General features: G+C 31.3%; 2 protein-coding genes across 2 annotated transcripts in view; both read right to left on the reverse strand.

The window, feature by feature from the left end:
- The window catches only part of LOC111630889, a 7,749-nt gene extending 3,909 nt beyond the window's left edge, over positions 1–3,840 (reverse strand). The window contains exon 1 of the mRNA XM_023375048.1: positions 3,746–3,840. Within this exon, the coding sequence (XP_023230816.1) occupies positions 3,746–3,840 (95 nt within the window). The remainder of the gene's footprint in view (positions 1–3,745) is intronic.
- A 12,656-nt stretch (positions 3,841–16,496) lies between these two features.
- LOC111630890 overlaps positions 16,497–20,744 on the reverse strand; it is a 91,970-nt gene continuing 87,722 nt past the window's right edge. Inside the window, exons 18-19 of the mRNA XM_023375049.1 lie at positions 16,577–16,718; positions 16,497–16,520 (exon numbers count right to left, since the gene is read on the reverse strand). Of these exons, the coding sequence (XP_023230817.1) occupies positions 16,497–16,520; positions 16,577–16,718 (166 nt within the window). The remainder of the gene's footprint in view (positions 16,521–16,576; positions 16,719–20,744) is intronic.

Consider the following 20,744-nt stretch of genomic DNA (forward strand, 5'->3'; position numbering starts at 1 on the left):
TAATGAAAAAATGGTATTCAAATGATACAATTTCTCGAGAAGTCATTTCCCATATGTAAGTGAAAATTCATTCAAGTATACAAACTTATGTAATTTTGGATTATTATTAATGCTGTTCATTTCTTTACGATTTATTTAATGCTCTGAACATAACATTTCTGAAGATTCCAAAAAATACCTACATGTAAAATAATAGTCTCGCTATTGTTTTTTAAATATAGTTTTATTATCAAATATATCATCATTTTATATTATAATTTTATTGATAAACAATTTTTCTTAAGTTTTTTATACTATTTTGATGCATATATAAAATAAATATTTCATTACTTTTTCTTATTCTTTTCATATCAATTTTAAAAATTTCAATAAAAAAATGATAAAAATTGTTTATTTGTCATCATTGCTTTTGAATACTATGAAAATACTGTAATATGCACCTACTTTGTGATTGAAACCACACGCTTTTCAAAGTACAATGCAACGCTTTTTAAAGTATATACAAGACACAAATGTCCAAGTCGTTCTTCTCTGGTGGTTGGCCTGGTACTGGGACTGGGAACGTGAAGGCCAAGCAATGTGGTTTGGACGAACTCGTGACAGGTCGTGCGTACACGTAGCGTAGAACATTACATTAACATGCGATTAGTCATAGTTTCTTTGCTTACTAGATATCTCGTAGATAAATAGAACTGACAATGAGTTATCTTAAACTACACTTAAGTAAATTTCCAAGAAAATGCGTAAAGGCTCTAAACTTTGCGACACCCCAATCGTGGCGCCGTAGCACCCTAAGGTGCCGCGGCACCCCGGTTGAAAAACACTTCACTAACACAAGGTGTGTTTCTATTTCAACACTTGGCGGTATTCCATCATTATTTAGTTACAACTAAATAAAGATGGAATACCGCCAAGTGTTGAAATAGAAACATACCTTGTGTTAGTGAATCAAAGAAATTAAGACAACACGGTTTCAGAAGATTTAAAACAATTTCAATACTTTCCCCGCTGTTATGTATAATACATAACAGCAGGGAAAGTAAAAGGAAACGAAGAATAATTTATTGTGACGTCGCTACAATGCCGTGCTACAATTTTTTTTATCATATTTTTAATGTACAGTGGGTGATCGGTTAACGAACACTTTCGCGAAAGATTTTTATGATCGGACAACGAACACTTCACTGAACAAACATAAAAAGAAGCAACGAAAATAGCAAATACCGATTGATTTTCCCTTGTCTTCAGGTAACAATTCGAAGCTTTTCGGAGCGCTGGAGACGTCGACACGACGCTCAGCCCGGAATATACTCATCGGATAGTATTCCTCCGAACTTTGAAACTCTCCCTTGTAATTCCAGCCTTTTATTTTTCTGACAGAAACAATTCTTTTATAGTATTCGCGAGACTGCCGGGCGGGCACTCGTTAAATTTTGCGTCAAGTTTTATTTTCGAAAGGTAAAATAGCAAAGGTAGAGAGTGGGCAGATGTCTGATGTTGCTGGGCAGTATGGTTTGAACAAAACTACAGTAGGTCACAGTTCAATCTTATCTAAGAAAGATACAGTATAATCAAGAAGACTCAAGCAGCTAAAGGAGTAACAAAAATCACTTCTGAGAAATAAAGAACATCGAAGAGTTCGTAATGGAATCTGAAACGGATCTGACGACAGAAGAACGCCAAGAACTCTTTATTGAAGAACACCAAGAAACTCGGCGAGATATGTTTTATTATGAAAAAGATTAATGCCGATATCTGCTATTAATTAAAGATCTTTTGAAAAAGTGGAGGATGCCAGATCAACGGTCTTAGAATGGCATATAAACCAGGTTGAGGTTAATAGGCTTGGGATCTCTACAATTATAATGCTATTAATTACTTATGAAAATCCTGAAGAAGAGAGAAAAGCAATCGACATTAGACAGATTCTTTAACCCCACAAACAAAAAAACATAACTAATAAAAATGCAAGACTGCATATGTATATGTATTTTTATTATTACATATAAATGAATGTAGTAAGAAAGTATATTTTAGTAATTCGAACACAAATCAATTATTGTATTTATTCAGATACTTGGCAAATCTCATCATTAAATTTTATTCAACTGAATAAAATTTAATGATGAGATTTGCCAAGTGTCTGACTAAATACAATAATTGATTTGTGTTCGAATTACTAAAAATTACTGGACACGGTTCTCTCAGCGATATTTCTTGAGAAGAAATCTTACCTATGGAAAATTTTCTTTACAAATTACGAACTGATTACGGGTATAAAGCTGCTTGAGGGTATCATTTTTGTTTGCTAATTTATAAAAGTCGGAGTCTTCTATTCTAACAACAACTGCCAACACATTTCGGGTATCCGTACGGCCACGGTCAACATCAGGGACTTTTATGATCGGACAANACAAATTACGAACTGATTACGGGTATAAAGCTGCTTGAGGGTATCATTTTTGTTTGCTAATTTATAAAAGTCGGAGTCTTCTATTCTAACAACAACTGCCAACACATTTCGGGTATCCGTACGGCCACGGTCAACATCAGGGACTTTTATGATCGGACAACAGTACACCAAAAGAAAGTATATATTTTTTATTTTTTTGGGGGTCTCCAGAACGAATTAATCAAATTCCCATACGAACGTATGGTAAATTGATAATCGGTTAACGAATAATTCGGATAGAGAAAAAAGTCTTGGAACGGATTATGTTCGTTAATCGACCACCCACTGTATTTAACTTAAACTATGTGCTCTCCACTTCAAATTAGCAGTGGCTTGCCCCTGTACATCATACTTTCCCGTATGCAATGGAGTTATGCTGGTCATCTGTCTAGCTCCTTTTAGAAGAAATTTTTGAATTGAAATATCATGTCCACTTCGCATATAGTTAATCGGAGCCTCCTGCCCCAAACTTTCAATATCTGGTCTCGTCTTTCGTCTATCTAACGCCATTCTCTGCATTAAGGAAAGACAATGGGAATTTATAGGTGTACAATTTTTTCAAATTGCAGCCCAATAATGCACAATAGCAGTGACAAAATTAGATAAAAAGTGTTTATTTTTGTTTGAAACTTATAAAAATCGCAGTGATAAAGACAAATCAAATTTATAATAGAAAACAAAGAAGTATCCTAGATTATTTAAAAAAAAGTTTATAATTTCCTTATCTTTGTGTAAAATTGTCAAAATGTGTTTAAAATAAACCAGCAACCAGTTGCTTACTTTCCCGGTAAATTTAAAATTTTGGTGACGCCATCTGTTAATGTATTTTATAAAATTTTTAAAATTATTATAAAACAGCAAAAAGCTTAATTTTGAGGGCAGGGATGAGTTTTGTAAAAAAATAAAAGTAAATGCTGATAGAGTAAAATCGTCATTAAGTCCGCCCTATTGGAGATACACACGACCCCATTATCTTTCCACCCTCTCGACATTTAACCACCAAAATTTAATATCATCAATCCCCTTAATAAACAAATCTCCCTGCAAAATTTCAGAAATTTTCGACAAAAAGCACAGGAGTTAAGATTCAAAGAGGGTGAACAAAATCGTGACCCCCACACATACACACCTTAACATTTATATAGAAATTACCCCCGAATTCTTTTTGCATTTCTCGACGTTTTAAGGTGTCCTAAGTCCAAAAATGTAAACATCTGGAGGGGGGGTTATTTTTTGCCGAATCGCCATACTTTCCCTGTTATAATAGCCGGGAAAGTAAATAGTGATAGTTACCAAAGATTTTGAAGGCCCACAGCGCACGATGGCCTCTTTTGGAATTTCTGAAGTTTCTCTCGAACAGGTTCTAGATCCATCTTGGGAAGAGCCATTTTATCTTTACAAACGAGTCTTAAAACTACGTTATAATTGCACATTCTCTCATAGCTCTTAAGCGATACGAAGAACGTCTTCTGTTCTTTGACGAGCATTAGATTGCAACTGAACAAATTCTTTTCCATCGAAGGCGAGGGGATAATCTCGAAACGATTAAAAATTTGTCAAAACACTATCGATTATTTTTGTTTTCTTTAGTGCACCTTTTGAAAGTTACTGACTGTTCCTTATTCTTTTTGAGGGGCAATATCCACGCCGTAATGTAAATATAATTCTGGTCTATTTTCATTTCAAAGAAGTTGCTTATGATCCTTAAGCTCTTGCCAGTGTACCCCAAATCCCGGTCTCGGTAGGAAAATATCCCGGAAATTAATATTCTTCCACCTTGCAATTACTTTATCACTCCAGTTTAATTAATTGTTTTATTTTAATTTAATTTACTTAAGTTCTATGAAGTTTTAAAATTTTCGCTTATTTTTTTCTTACTAAATGATTTCTTATGCAAATTTAAGTTGTTAAAATATAAATAGTAATAAACAATGAAACAAATTTTTATTGCATGTATAAATATATTGTGATTTTACATAACAATTAAATATAAAAATAAATTATATTTAATAATGTTGCAATTTGACACAATATTGCATAGCTTAACGTTTTACACTTTTTATGCCAGTTTTTTTTAAAGTAAAAAAATTCAAATAAGATTTTAATAACAATTTATAACTTAATTATTCCAGGTTAATAAATGCACCTTTCCATTTTTAGTACCACACATTATCAAGACCTGTAACAGATTTTCTGTTGATTTTACTTGTTTTGTTGTTAGAACTACAACTGGTAATTGAAGAAAGAATTGTCCTACCTAAAAGAATAAAAAATAAATTTTATGTAAATTAATTTCAAATATGCCCTATTAATCATAATATTTGAATTACATTAAGCATATAATGATAAACATTTTCAGTTTGTCATTGTAAACTTAATGTTTACAGTTAATGACAAAATTTTATTTGTTTACCATTAATTTGTGAAGCTTTAAATAAGTAATAATTTTTTTTGTTTCATTATAAATAAAAATATTAATATTTTTCAAGTTAGTTTAAGTCAGTATGATCCAACTTAGTCTGCAGATAGTACTACCGTTGGCCTCTTTGTGTTCTCTGAGAAATAAGGGGCCTAAAACCAGAGCTGTAACTAGCCATTCCTGTGCCCTGTGCAAGAATTTGCAATTAGGCCCCTTAATTTATTTGGTTTGGGAAAATAATAAAACAAATATATTACAATAGATTTTTAATAAGATTTATTTTAATTGAACTTTTCTGGCTTTCATTTCAGCAAATTCATTAATTACATGATCATAATTAATATTTTTAATGATAATGTATTCTATTGAAATAATAGAAATATTGGACAATCGTTCTTGCCCGATAGTTAATCTTAATAAATTTTTTATTAATTTTAACTTGCTAAAACTTCTCTTGCACGAAGCAATAGAAACGGGAAGAGTTAGAAATATTCGACGAGCGACATTGCTATTTGGGTAAGACTCAATTAAACCAAAATCATGAAGAGCCTGTAGAATATTAAGAGGAGATGCAGTTTCTATATTTTGTATAAGAGTCGTTACTTCAAACTTAAAACTTTCAATTTCACTTGTGAATTCATACTTTTTTAAATCTTTGCTATATTTAATAGTGAGATCTGCAGCTGATTTTTTTTTTAAATCAGCAACACTCATGTATTGTAAAGAAGAGCCATAGAGAAAGGAAAAATCAGCCTTTTTTCAGTATCATTTTAAAGACCTCAGGGGCCCCTTCGAGGCCATTCTCGGCCTCGAAGAATTCATTCATTCCTATGTACATTATGATCATACAGATTTATTGGCTGTTCTCTCTAAAATCCCATACTGATAATTTCAAGAAGTGATTTTCAAAAGTTCTAAGGATTAAAACTTTATGAGGAAAGTTCTGATTTATTGAAAAAAAGTTCAACTGAATTTATCCAGTAGATACTAAAGAGAATCAAAAGCTTTGATCTACAAATGAAATTATATTTTATAATTTTTGAATAAACTTTTTCTTCCTAGAAGTAAACAAACTTTTCAGAACTTTGAAGTTCATAATTAAAGAATAGATATGAAATTTCAGAGATTCTCTTTTCGAAATACTGTCTTTCCATTTGAAAAAATTGTTTTTCTGTCTGAACATAAAGTTAATTTGATAGTCTGATGCATGATATAAGAATTATTATAATAAAATTTGGATATTATACATATAAAAACTTAGAATTTTTATTTTGGAAAAACAGCATTATTTACTTAATTTTTTTTACAATTATTCTGATTACTGATATTAATAGCTTTCTGTCAGAAAACAGAATAACAAGTTTCATTAAGCTAATACAGTATTAAACACAATGAATCTCATATTTTCAATATAATTGAAGTTTTAAAATGTGAATTGAAGTTTATAAATCTTAAGATCATATTAGTTTAAATAATTATTCACCATATATTTCTTAATTTGGTAGTTTAATCTGATTATGAATGAAAATAGTTCAATCTTTTACAGGACATTTACTTAGTAAACTGAACATTTGATTTAATAAATAAATGTACTGGGTACGAATGAATTCTTTTTATTTCATAATACATATAAAAAATGTAATTTTTAAAGAGAATTATTTAATTAAATCTAAAACGTTTTAGCTATCTGATTCTTCATTATCTGTAATACACAAAAGAAAATCATAAATTTTTATAGTTTGCTAGTAGTTGTAATTCTAAAAACGGTTACTATAGTTAAATTAAAAATTCTGATTAATAAGTAGGCTGACCATGTATTCAGCTTTCAGCAGGATAGCACCATTTATAACGGTCATAAATTTGAATGGAGGATACTGCTGAGGAATATCCTGTTAGGCAAGAAATACAGAATAGTTTCAATGAATTTAAGGAACATAAGAAATGAATAGAAACAAACAAAATTTGATTATTTGATAAATGGGTGCTAGCTCATTAACTGAATAATGAAATGGGCAATGCTAATAAGAACAATAATAACCAAACACTTGGAGAAACTGTATGAAGAAAAAATTGATATAGCCGACAGATTATATTTAATGAAATGTACAAAAAGAATCTTGAATTCCAAAATTTCAATAATTAGTCCTTTATTTTCCAGGAAGTACAGCTTTTGTTAAAGAATATTTTCACTCATGAATTCCATGTAATCAAAAGAGAAGTTGAGATTATATATCAAAGCCACGAAAATGCTAATTAAAATCAAAATTACAACTTACAATGCAATAAGTTTTATGATAAAATTATGAGTTGACCAGAACTTATTAAACAAAATTAGTTCATCTAAAAAATATGCTAGGCTCTAGAAAACTTTTTACATCAAACTATTAGATTTGATATCATATTATAATAAAAATAAAATCTTTTAGAGAAATGTGTGTATTCTTTTTTTTACACTACGAAATCAATGACACTAATAATGTACTAATAAATTTTTAATAATGCTGATTTATATTTCTCAAAAGAATTTTAATAAGAGAGTCTGTATTTATTAGCTGCTGCTCTCCTTTCCGTTTTGGCATTAAGAAATTATGATCATCCTATTAATAAGAAAATATAAGACTTTTGTTACCATATGTATATTCTTTTTTTTTATATTAGATACATAACAATTACTTTTAGTGTTGACTGGTATTTGTTATCATCATATTTATTAAAATAAACTTTTACATATGAACAGTCATTTCTAATTCAAAATATGACATTCATCACTGGAAATGAAACACACTAATTCTTTTGCCTGGAAAGAATTCAACAGTAAATTTAGAACTTTGCTTGTTTATAATAGATATTCCTCAACAAGTAGTTAAACCAGTGATTCCCAAATTTTTTGATCCACCTTCCCCTTTGTTCCATAAAGTTAACCCAACTCCCCCTAACCCATTTTCTCTTGTGTGAGAAAGGATTAGAAATATTCTTAGGAAAACTTTATGAATATCACACTTTGTGCCGTTACCGTACATTGTTCTCAACATCTGGAAATCATTAAATGCAATGTTTCCTCTTATCAGTTTAACAGAGGAAAGGGAACAGATTTCAGGACCCCAATTTTGCCTTTGGTCACCATTCAATACCCTGCCTCCAGCGCCCCCCTAGATTTACTCATCGCCCACTTTGAGAAACACTGAGTTAAATGATAAATTTTTAATTGATACAATTATTTTATTGTGACATCATCATAATGCTAAGCTGCAATTTTTAATCATATTTTTAATTTATTTAATTTAAAATGTATGCTCTCCACCTCAAATTAGTACTGCAATGTCTTGCCCCTGTACTACATCATACTTTTCTGTATGCAATGGAGTTGTGCTGGTCATCTATCTAGCTCCTTTCAGGGAAAATTTTTGAATTGAAACATCATGAGGTCCAGTTTGCATCAGAAGTTGCATTGGTGCCTACAGCCCTAAGGTTCTCATATCTGGTTTCATCTTTCATCTATCTAACTCCATTCTTGAGATTAAGGACAGACAGAAGGACGAATGGATGGACAGACAAATGATAGTGGAAATTTACAGGTCTACAATTTTTTCAAATTTAGCCCAAAAACTTCATTTTCAATATAGTATTTAAATTTACCACTCTTATTACAAATTACATTAATGAACTACTGCTGCAGAAATACATTAATTCCAATTTACACAGTACTGTTTAATTACATTAACATTAACAATTTGTAGTGTAGTGCTATGCTACTGTGTTATATATCGTTTTTCTATAAGTTCTATATTATTCTAGCGCGTAAGCAGTTTCCATTAATTTTGTATCAGGATCGACTTTTTGTATATTAATTTGTGTTGTATTCCTTTCATTCCCTGGTACCACCGTTTTTCTTTATTAAACCAATCTGAACCTGTTGATTGGTTCAGAGTGTGATCACATGCCAAAACGGAACTCCTGGATGTAGGGAAGTATAAATTCAATGTCTCCATGTGTTTGGGACCCTTTTTTTTCTGGCTTCCAAGTTCACAACTGGATACCAGAAGGACAGTGGAATGCGAAGGACCTTGGAAATAGCAGTAGAACATTAAGCAAAATTTTTCCTTGTTAAGTAATCTGAACACATCTCCAAGAAGCAAGATATACGAATATAGAATGTGTTAATCATGTCCGAGAATTTCATAAGGACCTGAGTAACATTATTATTTTTAGTTATAGATTTAGTAGAAATGTAGGTGATTAAGTTTGATCCATAGACTAATGTGTGTCGAATAGGATACTAATATACGAAAAAACCTAAGGAGAAATGTGACAGCAGATTTTGCTTCATCTTGTATGTAATTGTAATTATTGATAGCGACTTCAACATATTATTCGGACCAGAATTCTTCTCTTTGTATGGAATCATACTAATTGTCCACAACAAGGCTTATGTATATATATATAAACTAAAGAGACTAGCTATAGTCCAAGGCTGTATATATATATATATATTTTAATAAACCTGGCTTTGTTTTGTCTGAAATTGTAAAGTCCTCATCACAGTTGAGAGGACCTAACCGAGGTACGAAATCATGTAAATCGTGGTATTCTTATGATTAAATAATAACGATAGATTAAATATGAGAGGGAGAGGAAAATCCCATAATTTAAACAACGAGTCCCGGATGAATCCAACACATGTTAAACAAACTGTCAATGTCAAAATGAAAAGTTATAAGTCAGGCACAAGTGATCATAAACAGGTAGAACTTTGACCCTAGCACTCATAAATAATCAATCTAGGGAAACAATTTTGGAAAAGAGAGAAAGATTTAAGAGAGATAAATTATTGCATATGATTGTTCGAGTACCCAGATGACAGAAATCGTGAGTAACGGAGCTAAATTATGAGCATGAGTCTTGCAATTTTGTTAACAATCCCCAAGAACAATCGACAGAACGGCATCAAGAAGACACCTGGAATCAGACCTTTCCTGTGACCTGAGTCGGTCTCGGTTTTCCCCAAAACAAAAGAGAGACCAATCAAGAAGCGAGGAAGGGGACGAGGGGCCAATCAGAAGTCCAAATAGTGGGAGAAAAAACTATAAAAATCTGAAATTCAAGGTTGGTGAAGGCTCTCATGAAAGGTCGTGACTTATATTGTGGTGTGTCATCGCCAAGAACTTTGGACTCTGCCGCTTCCTCCTTCCGATCGTCCACCTTGCTCAGCGACCTCATCTTGTCCGCCCTGGGGCCAGACAGATGTCGAAGTTCTCGCCTTTCCGCATCTTTGACGAGAAGAACCTAGTGAAGGACCGTCGATTGTTGATGTAAGCATAAATGTTAACAAATAAACAGCTTTCTTGTGTAAAACACTTGTCATCATTTGCCTCCTCCATCACAGCCCACATACAACCTTCCCTTAGGTTCATCCTGACGCAGGATTAATAGATCCCACTTAGGAGACGGCAACCTTACACAGGTGCCATGGAGTGGGTTTCAAGTCCCCTATCTCCACCAGGTCTGCTACCTTACACATTCCCCTTTCACACCTCAGCATATCCTGGTATGCTTGAGATACCACAGTAGTTTTCTGCTATACCCTCAAAATGTTATGCAGCACAATTTCACATCACATTTAAATAAGCACTCTATTCAAAAAATCAAAATGACAAAGTAATTAGTTAAACATGGACCATTACATTCCCAGAATACCCATAATTTATTTTATATAATTAAAATTTGATGTTATAATAGTTAAACAATAGATTAATATCATGACAAAAGATGCATTTAAAATTACTTACTTGCTTTATATTATGCAAATTCCAAATCTTAATAATTCTATCCTGAGAACAAGTGAACAGGTAATTGTCACAAACACACAAATCATTAATTTTGTCAATATGTATCTAAAAAAAAGATAAAATAACTAAGTTTAATATGAAGATATTTACTAAAAATTTTACTTTTTCATTAATCTAATATTTGCATTTAACAGATTAATATTCTAAATTTTATACAGTTCAATTTAATTTTATATATAAGATAGTGCAACAAGTAATTGTTTAATATCCAAAATATGAAAATATCTAATGTGAAAACAATTCCTTTAAAAATAACAAAAAATAAAACAAACTGTTTTGCTGGAGCTCACTTTCATTTACAAATCAAATTATTTGAAATGAACTTGAAAATAATTTGTGTGTACTGTACTTGGACTTGGTTGTCCAAAAGTTCTAGAGAGTACTTTGTAAAGGAGGTTTGTAAGCAAAGCAGTTTATTTTCACTTTTTGTTATTTCCAAAAAATCTTCCAGTAAACTTTTTTAGTAGTATATATAAAAGACTTAAGTTTTTAATTAATTCTTGAATTTTAAAAAATTTTAGATATAATTTCATTACATCTACAATATAGGATATCTCAAATTTATATATGAATGTAAACAATCATATCATCAGTAACAACACTGGGGTTGGTGTCACCCAATGTGGTAATTCGTGGATCTCTCTTTGTAATAAATCACACTGGATTCTTAGTAATATTTTTCTACATACTAATAGATAAAAAACTTGCACTGTAACTTACTCCAGGAAGTATTATTTAATGATCAAAAACATTTTTGACCCAGTTGATAGGCCTTCATCAGATAACAAATATATAATGGTTATTGAACATACAAACATTTAAATTGCGTAGAACATATACAATTTAAAGTTAATTTTAAGACATAAATACAACAAAACAAAATAAAAATTTAACGTTATAAGATAAAAATAAATGTTTAACTAACAAAAAGAATACTTAGTACTAACATTTATTTGGTAATTAAACACATGCTATTTACTTGTCTAAAAGGACATTTCTCTATGGTCAATATTTCTATTACTTTTCCGAATGTTGTATATACACAACAAGGAAAAGTATTGGAATCATGTCAAATTTGACCATCCAAGTTTTTTGCAAGTCTCCACATTTTTAGACCTCCTGGAACCAAAAAAGGCACAAAAATTTCATGCTTGCACATGTTAGCATCTATTTTGCTTAATATCTCAGGGTAGGGAAAGAAGTAAAGAAATGAAATTTGACATAGTAGCTTGCATATAAGGGACATTGATGCTATTGAATTTTGGTGGCAAAAGGTCAGGGAAGTGGGGAGATAGAGAGGGGTTATGTCATATCTTGAGTATGGTCAGACTTAATGAAGATGTTGTACTTTATTAGCATTTACAATTTTTTATGAAACCAATCACTACCCTTAAAATTAAGCATTTTGCCATTCGATAATTAAAAATATAAAAATTATTTTCTAAATAAGATCACATAATAGCCGGAAAAGTTATGCAACTTATGCTGGATTATTTTTATCATAAAGTAAAACATGCACTGTTTGACAAGCAGAGTGAAAGTGTAAAGCTGATTAGCATTATGACATCATTGCATTATGGCAAAATGTGCTGGTATCCTTGAGCCACGTGATTGTTAGCAAGCACTAGTTTTTTCTTTGTGTTACTAAATCACTTTGCCCTATTTCTTTCAATTAATATATATTTTTAATAACAAACTGTAACAAATGTATAATAAATCTATACTAATTTGAATTTTGTAGCTGAATCTATTTCAATTTAAAATTGTGTACAAAAGTATGGCTTTTTGAATTCTATACTGTTTACTGCAAATAAACTTTTTTTCAAAAGATGAGAATTTCAATATTTGATTTCAGTTTTATCATGCCAATCTGTGATTAAAGATAGTAAAAAAAAATAATTGTCACCCAAGAAAAAATAAATAGAACATATTCTAAACAAAAATTTTATTCTAAACACAAAAAACACATTATTATTAGAAACAGACTTAATGAAGTATACTCATGCAGGCAATATATGCGTAATTATCAAGCATGGCTTAAATGTCATTTAGATTTATGTTACTCAAATCCGTTCAAATACACACAAGCATTTGTATTTGTGTATTGTAATTGAAAAGGAAAAATAATTATATCATTATCATTGTTGAAAATACAAAAATGTTTAGTGTACTTTAATTTTTTTAAGTAACAACATGTAACACACAAGATATTTTAATTGTAACTTATTACACATAGTTTACTCATATTTGTGTCTTTTCTTATGTAGACTATTTTTAATAGTGAACCAACTATGAGTTTTACATATAGCTTTTATTTATGAAAAACATTGATATAGGATTGTTTACTACAATTACTTTACATAGGCATTTGCAAGAATGATTTATTGATATTAATATTAGAAGTATTTTTTCTGCACTGTTTTCTATACCAAGGGTGGGCAACCTTTTATATAACATGGGCCAGAATAAATTTTACGTTTTTTCCGCGGGCCATAGTAGTTAATTGACACCTTGTGACCTGTAAATTTTTAGTCTGCAAATATGAAATAAATAAATAAAAAGAAATTAATTACTACAGTCGACCCCCCTATAACACTGTTGATTATTCCGTTTTATATGAATTCCATGTTGTATGAGTCACTTAGATTTTACAAATGTGTGTGCCAGGCTGTGAACGGCTCACCTATTTGTAAAATCTAAGTGACTTTAAACACAATAAAAACAGCACTATGTAGTTGGATACGACAGACATTACATTTTCTAATTGCATAGCTTTTGCACATAGATTTTCTTGATGGATGATGTGATGAGATACAAATAATTTAGAAAAATTCTGTTCTCCCATTTTTTGTTTGACTAAGGAAATGACTCCCTTATTTTTTCCTGTCATTGCTGCCGCAACACTTCAGAAAATAATATTCAATTTAAACTAGACGAATTACATTAAAAAATATTTATTTATAATTTCTTCTAAACATCTCGCGGGCCGGATAGAAACTCTTTGCGGGCCGTATCTGGCCCACCGTTGTTCTATACCACAGGTTCCCAACCTATGGGTCGCGACGGGCTTTCTGTGGGGTCGCCAACTTATACAGTAAACTAAAGAAAATATTCACTATAATGCAATTTTTATTTTTAATAGTGTCTTGAAGTTTTTATTTTAATTTAAAAAAAAAGTCGATATTTCGTTATNTTTAATTTAAAAAAAATATATCTCATATAAATTTTTAAAATTAAAATAAGTGTAATCTAGGTACGCTATTATGCCACAGTTGGTTGAAACATGTTGAGTTTGAAAGGAATAAATTAAATGTTGAGAATGACATGAGGTTGGCGTTAACAAAAACTCGCCCGCGAATTTTGAGGCTGGTTAATAACATGCAATTTCAACCATCGCATTAAATTATTAAACATAATTTAAAATAAAATTATACTAAAAAACTAATTTCCTTTTTTTAATTACCTTATTAAAAATGCCTTTTTCAATTGTATCGGGGTTGTGGGACACTTGGCTTTTATAAAAAGGGGTCGCCACCCAAAAAAGGTTGGGAACCATTGTTCTATACCATATTCTTAATTTTTTTCTTGCTTTTCTTGTATGTAACATCATCTTATTAGAAAAGTAATGCTTGCTAGCAATTATCCATTTATCCATTGTCAATTACTACATGGTTCAAGGATACTAGCATGTTTTGTCATAACACAATGATGTCACTGTTAATCAGCTTTACACCTTCATTCCACTTGTCAAACAGTCCATCATTTACTTTCTTATGAAAAATATAAATATTGACAATAGAGAAATATCCTCTTAGGTAAGTAAATAGCATGTGTTTAACTACCAAACGAGCAATTATTTATTGTGACATCATCACATTGCCAGGCTGCAATTTTTAATCATATTTTTACTTTATTTCATTTAAAATATATGCTTTCCACTACAAATTAATACTTTAATGTCTTGGCCCCTGTACATCATACTTTTCTGTTAGCAATGAAGTCGTGCCAGTCATCTATTAAGTGCTTTCAGAGGAAAATTTTTGAATTGAAATAACATGACTTCTGGTTTGAATCGGAAGTTCATATATAGTTAATTGGGCCTCTACCCAGGCTTTCCATGTCTGGTCTTGAATTTCATTTACCTAACAGCCTTCTCAGATTAAGGAAAGACAGACAGGATTTGAAAAAATTGTAGACCTATACATTCTCACTGTCGTCTGACAGTGAGAATGTATAGGTCTACAATTTTTTTCAAGTTGCAGCACAGTAAATGCTAGTACTAAGTATTACATGACTTGCATTTAGCAACATTCTCCTTGTAAGTTAAATTTCATGAAATTATTTCCATGCAGTGGATAAAATATATTCAACCTGGTAGTTAATGAAACCAATGCTTTTATTAGACTTGTAGATTTTCAAGATTTCCATGTTTAAGGCAATTTAGATTGCTTGTAGGTCTAATAATCTTAGTGTCATTTCAAGCAACTTCTACACTGTTCTTAAGCAAACATTGATAATGATGTATTGCATAATCTTTATTCATTAATTCTGTCAAGTATTGCATGATAGCTCCAGCGTAAGTCATCATTCTCTACATACTAATATTACTTGTAAATAATAATTCTCATTTATTACTGAATGTAATGGAAATAATATTAAAATTATAGTTTTAAATTACAGTACTATATNGAAATGGTAGTAATGTATCCAAAAAGCACATGTCCTTTTTTATTAATAAAGAAGTGAAGATAGTTAAGGAAATTAAATTTTTAGGAATAACATTTACACCAAACCTCTTGTTTGAGAAACATTATAAAAATTGCACTAAATAACTTAATTGGTCTATTCTGTAAGGCAAAACTAAAGAACTTAGGAATACACTTTCAACTTTTAAATTTGCTTGTGATGAATTCAATGGGCTATGCGGCCCCAGTTTGGAGTATGGATAAGTTTAATGACTTTGAAAAAATACAGAATATATTTATACGCAAGATATTCCAGTTAGAATTTAATATCCTGGGCAGTGCTTTAAGATTAGAAACAAATAGATTTAGGATAAATATGCTAGATTAGCGATGATATCGAACTATCCTTTACCAGAGTAACGATAGAACAGTGGAAATTGCCTTTAATTATTTATTTTTTATTTTTGTAATTGTATTATAGTTCGCTTGTGATGAATTCAATAGGCTATGCGGCCCCAGTTTGCAGTATGGATAAATTTAATGACTTTGAAAAAATACAGAATATCTTTATACGCAAGATATTCCAGTTAGAATTTAATATCCTGGGCAGCGCTTTAACATTAGAAACAAATAGATTTAGACTAAATACTATATTAATAAAAAGATATTTAATGTTTCTACAAAAAATTATTAAGGCAGAAGACATAACAAAATTACTGTTTTTACTATATCACAAATCAAGGGAAANTGCAATAAATAACTTAATTGGTCTATTCTGTAAGGCAAAACTAAAGAACTTAGGAACACACTTTCAACTTTTTAATTCGCTTGTGATGAATTCAATGTGCTATGCGGCCCCAGTTTGGAGTATGGATAGATTTAATGACTTTGAAAAAATACAGAATATATTTATATGCAAGATATTCCAGTTAGAATTTAATATCCCGGGCAGCGCTTTAAGATTAGAAACAAATAGATTTAGACTAAATACTATATTAATAAAAAGATATTTAATGTTTCTTCAAAAAATTATTAAGGCAGAAGACATAACAAAATTACTGTTTTTACTATATCACAAATCAAGGGAAACGGACTTAAGACGAAGTTGGATAATACAGCTATCGAAAATAGTAAATAAATATGGATTCTCTATTAAATTGTTTTTGGATCGTACACATAATATGGAGCAGTATAGTAAAGAAATAANATCTACATTGTTTGATCTGCATGGCATCATTAAAATATTTCCTGAAATATCAGTTACAAATAATTCATCTGTTTTTGATAAGGCAATATTCATAATCCAATTGTTTGACCTAAAAAATAAAATTAAAACATAATACAAAAGGAATCATAAAACTTATAATTTAAAAAACAGCAATGCAATAGTATTATGTTATATTTTAAATACCAGTGTAGTTTTGGTATCTAATTCTGATTCAAATTTTCAAGTGTTTAAGAATACTGATAAATATATAATATTTTGATAAATCATTCAACAGAAACGATTCAAGAACTGTATTGCATCATGGTATGCTGTGCTGAAAAGCTTGCAACTTTTCCTAGATGAAAAGAGAAATACCAATACAATAAACTGAATATATTTTTGTGAAATCTGGACTTTTTACCGAATTTTCCGATTAATATTCAGCATTTTTCTAAACCCCCAATTTAATTTTCCTTTAAAACCTAAATGACAATCTAACCAAAAAAAGGGAAAATTTCCGATCTCCCCTTTCGTTTAAAGTAAACATCCGTCCATTTCGAAACTAATCCCACATTCCAACTCCAAAGTTGATAGTTAGCATGGGACCAGGAACAACTTTGACCCATTCGCATACCTTTTACCTCACAACAATTGGTCACCTGACCATTCTCTCATGCCGAACTTATAAAAACCCCTTCCTTCCCCTTCTCGGGGGAGTCGTTCATCCACCGTCACTTTTACAACTGTGTCCTACGAATATTGTGTCCTATTAATATACTGTGTCCTATCGATATTGTGTCCTGAAGAAAAATTATTATCCTAATCCTACCAACCCATTGGATATCAAAACCTTTTTCCTCAAGAATATTTAAAACCATAAAGAGGTATGGAACTTATTTTTGTGAACTCTCTCTCGGTCCTTCGCGTTTCAGGGACTCAGATTTTTCCCTTTGAAATTAGTTATTGTAATATCTATGTAGCTAATAAATCGTTGTTATCCTGTTAAATTGGTGTCCTCTTTTACTCGTATATCATCGGTCATCTTACCGACGCACTCCTCCCTCCGCCACGCGACCCGAAACATTTAATCCCGTTACCGCGGGAAAAGTAAAATTTTAATCCATCCTGACCAGTGAGAAGGTTCATCAACCTGTTGCCGGATCGGGAGACCTACACCCTCCCCGGCGGTTTACATTTTATTCAATATAATCACCCTTCAACTCTACACGATATACTCCAATTTTTTAATCTCTGCAAAAAAAAAAAATGCCTTAGGTTGGTCAACCCTCTGAAGACCCAATGACTACTTGATCAGAAGTAAATCTCATCCTCTTCAACTCTTCCTTTAAAATTGAGAAGATATAATAATCTGAGGGAGTATGATCTAGTGAATATAGGCTAGATGGTCCAACAATTGGACTCTGAAATCCTTGATTTTTTTGTGTGATTTGGAGAGCTGTGTGGCAAAGGTGCTACCTTTCAGAGAGGGCATACCTTGACTCAGTTTCTCCCACAGTTTTTCCTTGAAAGCAATTCATCCAATAGACCTGGATAAGTAATGTTAATTCAGTGTAATCAACACTGAATTAACACCACTTATCAACCAGTGAATTAACACTGATTCCCTAGCCCTCAGCAGATACTTGACAAAATTGATGCCATCCTTGTCTCAAAACAGAAAAGCCATGATTTTTCTGGATGATTTCTGGACATGGAACTTCTTTGTCTGTGGAGATCCTCTACAACACCATTTCTTTGATTGTTTCTTCATCTCAGGATTATAGTGATGAAATCATATTTTATCCATTGTCACTAATTGGGCTAAAATCTCAGTACCATCATAGAACTTTGCCAAAAGGCTTTGGAGGCAATTATGTGATTCTATTTCTGGTCTGCAGTGAGAAGTTTTGTAATCCATTTCACAGGAAACCTTTATACATTGAGAATGTCAGATTACATGGAAACTCTTTAGTCTTTGACAATCTTTGAGGATCAGATCATGTGAACAGATGAAAATGTGGATTTCATCCACATCATCTGTTGTTGTTGAAATGGACCATCCATTTCTTCACCATTGTGATGAGGGAAGGGCAATCCTGCCATACAGTTATCAACATCTCAGAGTCAATCTCCTGAAGGCACAAAAACTTCATAGCTAGACTCTTCTAAATGTTGCTAAATTCTGATCTTGGTGCAGCCATCATGAATTCAAATTGTTGAAATAAGCAAACTAATGATTGTAACAGATTTATGGTGTATGCATTCTTTCAAGACTTCTACAGTGGTACCTCAGGATACGAAATTAATCTGTTCTGAAACTGAGATCGTATCATGAAAATGTCGTAAGGTGAATCATTTTTCCCCATACGATTATACGTAAAACCAAATAATTCATTCCAACACGAAAAAAACACTCAAATTAAAGCTAAGTTGTATATTAAAAAAAAATAACTATAGTAAGGAAAACACTGAAAAATGCATTTTGTAGTTGTAAATGTATAAATAACCATAATAGAATAATAATTGATTAAAAAAAATGTAGTTTTATTTGCACTTTACCTTTGACGATAGACAACGGTGGAGGTGTAAACTGGAATGACACTAAAACTTAAGTTATTGTTACATTATATTATGTAAGTTAACACTAATTTTTATCTTTTCTGTTTCATATTTTATTTTTTATTCACTGCTTTTTTGCTTTCTTTCCTTCACTTCCACAGCACTTTCACTGGATAGAGGTCGCTTGCTAAAATATCTATCCAAAGAGGTTTGGCTTCGCCTACTTTTTAAACTGTTTCTAAAATGACTTAGGCAAATGTCATTACTCCCAGCGGGAATACGCCGATATGAACCTTTTCGGGATGTTTCTTTTTAATAAAATCATTTATTTTCTATAATATCTCGAGATTTCCTTTATCGAGCAAGATCCGTACACAACGAAGCAAACGCGGACCGAGACCGATGAACAAAAGTGAATAAAAAATGGCGCTGCGAACTAATGTAACGTCGTAAGGTGAGTTTTTGTTCGTATCGTAGAGCAAAAATATGTTCGAATTTCGTGTCATATCCTGAAAATTTCGTATGCTGGGGCGTTCNGACGAAGCAAACGCGGACCGAGACCGATGAACAAAAGTGAATAAAAAATGGCGCTGCGAACTAATGTAACGTCGTAAGGTGAGTTTTTGTTCGTATCGTAGAGCAAAAATATGTTCGAATTTCGTGTCATATCCTGAAAATTTCGTATGCTGGGGCGTTCGTATCCTGAGGTACCACTGTATTATTATTATTTTCATAGTGTGACTTTTGTTCTCTTGCATCTGGATAACGTTATCAACTTTTCAGCACTCCACATACACTGTATATAGTTTTGTCTAAAATTGTTATATGCATACACTAAAATTATTGTATAGTTTTAAAAATTAAATTCTTGGTTATTAATAATATAAATATAGCATGAATTTGTATAATTCATATTTATATTGCTCAAATATTTTTGATATGCTACAATCATCCTCTGGAACAGCAATCTGAATTATAATAAAATATACTTGTAAGCTGAGAAAAAATTTGAAAATTCACTGACAGATAAAAATTTTTCCTTAGATTTTTATTTACTGTATCTATCACTAATAACAAAATATTTATTTGGACAAAAATAGAAACTTCTTTTCACACAACATGACAAAGACTAAATTGGTGCAACTTAGACAAAAAGTTGTTTGAAATGCAAAAAAATAAACATATTCCTATTGTCTATAATTAAGCTTGAATCTATTAGGATCACAAGGGATCACACTGTCCTGTGATCCCTTTTCTTTTTGGAAGTACTGCTTGAGGCCAACCAATATTTGGAAAAGCTAGATGCACAAAAGACCAGAAGTAGCCCATTTTGGGAGGGGAGAGTCCAGAGAAAAAAAAAAAAAAAAAAAAAGGCTTAAGCCATATACAAAAGCAAAAAATATTTACCACAGAACTATATCTTTAGTGTCATTACTTTGTCTCTTTCATACCATCAGAAAAAGAAGTCACATGACAGAATTGACCTTTTTCTTGAGGCTCTTCCCTGTCTCAGTATGTAAAGTTTTCTTCTGTTTGTGTATATATATATATATATATATATATATATATATATTCA

The sequence above is a fragment of the Centruroides sculpturatus genome, unplaced genomic scaffold (genome assembly GCF_000671375.1).
Source record: "Centruroides sculpturatus isolate CEXI.00-Female unplaced genomic scaffold, Cexi_2.0 scaffold347, whole genome shotgun sequence".
NCBI lineage: Eukaryota > Metazoa > Arthropoda > Arachnida > Scorpiones > Buthidae > Centruroides > Centruroides sculpturatus.